General features: G+C 41.5%; 1 protein-coding gene across 2 annotated transcripts in view; it reads right to left on the bottom strand.

The window, feature by feature from the left end:
• Nucleotides 1-4,034: 4,034 nt before the first annotated feature.
• The window catches only part of LOC106529268 (rho guanine nucleotide exchange factor 7), a gene marked incomplete at its 5' end in the record, with an annotated part of 24,578 nt that continues 22,290 nt past the window's right edge, over nt 4,035-6,322 (bottom strand). For both annotated transcript variants that reach the window (XM_014024631.1, XM_014024632.1), the window contains 1 exon segment: nt 4,035-6,221. In XM_014024631.1, coding sequence (XP_013880085.1) covers nt 6,099-6,221 — 123 coding nt within the window.

Genomic DNA, 6,322 nt, shown 5'->3' with positions numbered 1-6,322 from the left:
AATTACTTTTAAGTTTCTGACAAGTGTTTTTCAAGTAATTATGTTTCAAGATCACAATCTTTCACTCCATGGTTGACATCGACCCACTGAAATTACCACATGAGCACAAAGCTTCCCGTTTGTACGCTTTACTGAGTGCATGGCTTCGCTCGAACAAAAAGGCATCTATTTTACAAAAGTGAATAAATCTCGAAGAAARCTTTTCCGCTGTTCCTGCATTTTCCGTGACCATCGACAACTAACAAAGTTAGAATAAAGACCAGAGAGTAATATTTTAAAGTCATTTCCAGGAGTAGAAAAGAAAATAACTTCCTGAACGGCACTAAATTTGGCAAAGTGGCAGTATGGCAAACTGGGATTTCTGTAGCTCCACAAGGCAAGTTGACTTAAAGTTTTGAGCACCATTAGCTATTGCATCAATTATGAACATTTCAAAATGATTGGTGATCTTGAGCTGGCAATGTTTGTTGTCATGTTAAGCCCTGAGGTTTTCTAATAAATACACATTTCTGAGATGTTTTTGAGTTACCGACTTTTGATCTGGCTTTTTCTGTCTGTAACCCAGAATTTTTAGTTTGAGCCTCTAAATAATTGTACACATACAAAAACTGAAATTGTCACATTTTTAGTATTTAACAAATCTGCTCACTTTTATGACTGTCACATGTACTGGTGATGTATCAGTTTCAAATTATGCCTTTAGGAATTATTATTTTAAATAGACAAATCTAAGCACAGCACCTATAAAAAGTAATATCATATAGAAAATATATAATGGGAAATAAATGCCTACCTAAATAGTCACTGTCCTAGTTCACCTCAGAGTAAGGATTATTAACAAGTACAAGACGAAAGAGATACGAAAGGAGAGTTATGTTAAATCAGTGGTTCACAATTCCGGTCCTCATGACCCAAGTATCCTGCATGTTTTAGTTACAGAGGTTGGACAATGAAACTGAAMCACCTGGTTTTAGACCACAATAATTTATTAGTATGGTGTAGGGCCTCCTTTWGYGGCCAATACAGTGTAAATTTTTCTTGGGAATGACATATCCTGCACAGTGGTCAGGTGGAGGAAAACGTTTCCTRACTCGTTCCTCCAAAACACCCTAAAGTGGCTCAATAATRTTYAGATCTGGATGTTCAACTTCACTTTCATGTTCATCAAACCAATCTTTCACCAGTTTTGCTGTGTGTATTGGTGCATTGTCAGYCTGATACACGGCACCGCCTTCAGGATACAATGTTTGAACCATTGGATGMACATGGTCCTCCAGAATGGTTCGGTAGTCCTTGGCAGTGCCCATCTAGCACAWGTACTGGGCCAAGGGAATGCCATGATATGGCAGCCCAAACCATCACTGATCCACCCCCAAGTTTCCCTCTGGGCATGCAACAGTTTGGGTGGTACGCTTCTTTGGGGCTTCTCCACACCATAACTCTCCCAGATGTGGGGAAAACAGTAAAGGAGGACTCATCAGAGAACAATACATGTTTCACGTTGTCCACAGCCCAAGATTTACRCTCCTTGCACCAYTGAAACCGACGTTTGGCACGAGTGACCAAAGGTTTGGCTATAGCAGCCCRGCCGTGTATATTGACCCTGTGGAGGTCCCAATGGACAGTTCTGGTGGAAAAAGGAGAGTTTAGGTGCACAATTAATTCTGCCGGGATTTGGGCAGCCGTGGTTTTATGTTTTTTGGATACAATTTGGGTTAGCACCCAAACATCCCTTTCTTTTCAGACAGCTTCCTCTTGCCTCCACAGTTAATCYTGTTGGATGTGGTTGGTCCTTCTTGGTRGTATGCTGACATTACCCTGGATACTGTGGCTCTTGATACATCACAAAAACTTGCTGTCTTGGTCACAGATGTACCAGCAAGACGTGCACCAACAATTTGTCCTCTTTTGAACTCTAGTATGTCACCCATAATGTTGTGTGTATTGCAATATTTAGAGCAAAACTATGCTCTTACCCTGCTAATTGAACCTTCACACTCTGCTCTTACTGGTGCAATGTGCAATTAATGAAGACTGGCCACCAGGCTGGTCCAATTTAGCCATGAAACCTCCCACACTAAAATGACAGGTGTTTCAGTTTCAGTATCCACCCCCTGTATTTCCCTGCTTTGTCACACCTGATTTAAATGAATGAGGATTGACATGCTTCTACAGAACTTAAAGACCTGCTGACGAGCAGGGACACAACTATAACATGCAGGATAGTGGGTCATGAGGACCGGAATTGAGAACCACTATGTTAAATAATCTTCAAGACATGGAAGAAAGATAGGACTTTAGTAAATCTACCAAGAGAATGTTGTCTTCATAAACTAAGTGATTTTGCAAGAAGGAGAACACTTAGAGGGGCCACCAAGACACCTGTGACCCTGCTGAAGGCTAATTTAGACTTCAACAAGACCCAAGACAACAAATCTGCCAGGATGAATTTTTGGACATCTTTGTCTTACTGAGTGCTTACAGTCGAGTAGAACACATAATTCCTCACTCTCCCCTCCCACTGTAGCAGACATCACGCACATAGCTAAGCATATAAACGTAGCAGTTCATCAGTCTCAGTGAGCTGGTCTTCGGCACTGTCCATCTTGCTACTAACAAACAGCTTCAGGGAGCGGACAATTTTTCAGTGAAATGACATGCAGAAGAAGCACACGCTGCTCTGCATAAACAAGCACGCCCACAAAGTTCTGATCAGTAACACAACACTACACAGTTTTTATCCTGCAAGACATGGGAATGAAAGTATGAATCAACCCTGAAGGAGCTACAAGCTTCGGCAGGTGAAATGAGAGAGACTGTGCATACGACATCTGCTGTCCAGGGTCTGTCAAAGAGAAAATGTTGAAGAAAACTCATTCATTCTCGACTCGAGTTTCTCTAAATCAGTGGTGTCCTGGGGCCTCATGTATCAATGGTGCGTATGCACAAAAACCTTGCGTACGCCATTTTCCACGCAAAACTCCGGATGTATCAAAACTCAACTGAACGTGGAAAAGTGCGCAGCCCCATGCCAACTCCAGGGCTGGTGTACGCACGTTTCTGTGATTTTGGTTCCATTGGCGACACTTGGAGGTGATTCTGATAAACTGTTCATGATGTGAAAATGATTATTGTTCACAGCWGACACACGTGATTAACAATTATGACATCCACATGGACGCAGTTAAATAAAGGACGTGCAAAGTTGTGCCAAAAATACATTTAACAGGAACGGATTCGGCCTTACTGGAGGATATAATAAATAGTGTAACACACAGATCTTTTATTTATAAACAGATAGGAAATTTCTGATGACGAGTGGCTCATCAGCCGTTTTAAGGAAAAATAATTTTTTAGTTTGGCACTGCTGCGCTCTGGGAGCACGACGCAGCGAGCCGCGTGTGCCACGCTTGAACGTGCAGCAGCAGCAACTGAACTGGGGTACCACAGGAGCTTTCCAGAGGGAGCTGGCAGACCCATCGGGACTGTGTCAGTCCAGTCCACCCAAAGCTGAGTCATGACCAATGGAATCATCTCATCCATATGATTCTGAAAGCTGAGTTATRGTCGCGCTCTGGAGCGCGCACCCTAGCCAGCAGTGGAGATATTTCATAYTTGGCGTTTACACTGTTGTAGATTTCTCCAAAATGACACGTGGAAGTACACTTTACAACTTGTGAAAATGCTGTAAGTAGGAGAGCAAAAGCTTGACAGACAAACTGCGCGCAAAGGCTGCGGCGCGCGCAGCGTTTGTGGAGACTCTCCAACATCACGTCACGTCATGTGAACTCTACTGAGACACAGACTCGTTTCTTCATATCAGCTTTGAAATAAACTAAGATCTATGTTCTACCAAACATTTAAGTTCCTCTGTATTTACAGTAATTATGGCAATAAACTCGTGCGCAAAGTTAATATTTTCAGACTCAGAATGGACGGATGAGCCGGTTGCGCAACACAGCAGTGTGCACACAATCGCTTGTTCTTTGCGTGATAAACATTTAATTCTATTTTTACTTAGGATTTTTTTCTCACTCACATTATATTTTATTCATTATTTTTATGACTCTAGAAATCATTTCTGATTGCGCAGGGATCACTCAAATGTGTACTTCACACACCCTTCAGACATTTAGCGGTATCTTGACCTTCAAAATACTGTAATTTACACAAAAAAAATCCATGTTGCTCATATGCCGGAGGCTGAAAACAATCATTTGGCTGCAGGGACAGGCAGAACGTGGGGTGGAGATAACAGCGACTGCAGCGCAGAGAAGCTGGCAGGGGAGGACAGGGAGTAGTGGAGAACTTATTTATACCAATTTCTAGTGGCAGAGCAGATCGGGAGGTGCTTGTTTAATATTGTTTGTTTGTTTGTTTGTTTGTTTGTTTGTTTGTTTGTTTGTTTGTTTGTTTGTTTGTTTGTTTTACATTCTACAGGCTCTGATATGTAACATAATTTGAAGTTGAGTTTTTAATAAAATCTGAGGTTTGTAAAAAATCTCAGATTGCCCTATACGTTTACCTGCATATGGTGGAAAATCCAAGTAATTAATAATCTGTACAACTTGACATGTTTGATGATAGGTACCACCGCAGTCAAAATAGTGATGGGCTYCCTCCTGTGGCTTAATGATGAACTGCATGCATGATTCTTGATAAGAGAGAGGAACGTTTTTAAGAAATCAATTTTATGGCCCCTAAAAAACCTTACAACCCCACTGTGGGTTGGGATCCTGACTTTGGGAATGAATGGTCTAGACTCTTTAGAGACTCTAATCGACATTGAATGAGTTTTCTTCAACAGTGGCTTTCTCTTTGAAATAGCTCAGGAAACAGCTGTGTGCTCAGTCTCTCCCATCTCACCTGTTCAAGCTGGTAACTCCTTCAGAATGCTTATTGACAACTCTTAAAAGCTCTTTWTGGTCCAACCAAACTGCTGAAATCAGCTCTCATTGTATTTACATGATGAAAATCGCATCATTCTGTTCGCATCTTCAAATCTGCCGTCCCTACTTGCCACAACTTGCCCCTCCACATAAGAACTTACTGTTTGATTGGTCATAAGTTTGTGGATGTGTTTGTTTGTTGTTGCTGAAAGTGCTTGGATGCTGCTGGCGACTGTTGTAACCTGAAGCAGACCCCGTGCAGTGATGTGTGCCGCAGGAAGAGGGATTTCCCAGGAGCTCGGCGCGGTGTGTCTCAGGGGCTGGGAAAGGTGTGTGCGAAAACGAACACTGAACAACCACATAACCGTGTGTCAACTGTTTTACATCAGATGGAGTATGTGAAGACATTTACTATTCCCTTTCTTGCACAGTCACTCTGTGAATATGACCTGCTCTGGGTAGATTTACACGTCTCATGTTTTTCATTTCTTTATCGTGGATTTAACAGAACTCCTGAGGATGCTTAGAACCTTGACAGTCCTTCTGACTTGTACTTTTTAATAATTTTTTCTCTAAACTGAATTAGAACAGTCACTTTAAAGGAGTTAATATTTATGCAATCACCYAATTTACATTACAATTTTTTTATTTAATTGATATTACCCTGTAGAAATTGGAATACAATTTTGTTGTAAAAAAGGCCAATTTATATTGATCATGACTGAKTTATGACAGCAATAAAACATCCAAGGGCGTGAACACTTCATAGGCACTGTAAATAAGTAGCTGGGACAGATTGTTTTAAATATTGCAGAGACTTAAATAATAATTTCTTCAGTGTTTCTTGGAAATGTAAAACTCAACCATTTGTGTGCCAGGCGTAAATAAAATACTGTCCTGGCATTGGTTAAAGAGAGGCTAATACAGTAGTAACAACAAAATAACAAAAGAAAAAGTGATGTTTATATGCCTACCAGCCACCATGGCTTCACAGCTTTATGTGTAGAGGTGGCTTGACTGAAAGGTGGCAGGAGTTCCTCTTGGTCCRCAGTTTGGCCCAGTGTCACTGTGAAGTTTAAAGCTTGAAGAAGTGGACACATGTTTGAAGAGCAGCATAAACTACTGGCAGGGTCTGTCCAAACACTTTGAACAATTCTCTTCATTCTGTCATCCGACCATCCGACTGGACCTTTGTTCAGATTAGTGATTTCAGAGATTAGTCTCGTCCCATGTTGGGTCATTCATGTTCTTTAGAACTCTCCTGACAATCCTCTCCAGATCTTTTCTTGCTCGCTGCTCTTCTTCCAGGGTCCTTTTTATCCTCTTGTTGTCCTGAAAAAAAAAGTGTAATGAAAAATGAACAAAAACTAGAACTGCTGAGCAGTTATGGCTGGAGTCCAAGCCAGTGGCGGCTGGTCAACAGGGGGCGCTGG

This window comes from Austrofundulus limnaeus, unplaced genomic scaffold, assembly GCF_001266775.1.
Source record: "Austrofundulus limnaeus strain Quisiro unplaced genomic scaffold, Austrofundulus_limnaeus-1.0 Scaffold432, whole genome shotgun sequence".
Taxonomy (NCBI): domain Eukaryota; kingdom Metazoa; phylum Chordata; class Actinopteri; order Cyprinodontiformes; family Rivulidae; genus Austrofundulus; species Austrofundulus limnaeus.
The sequence above is the reverse complement of the archived record's forward strand: the minus strand, read 5'-3'. Positions and strand labels throughout refer to the sequence as shown.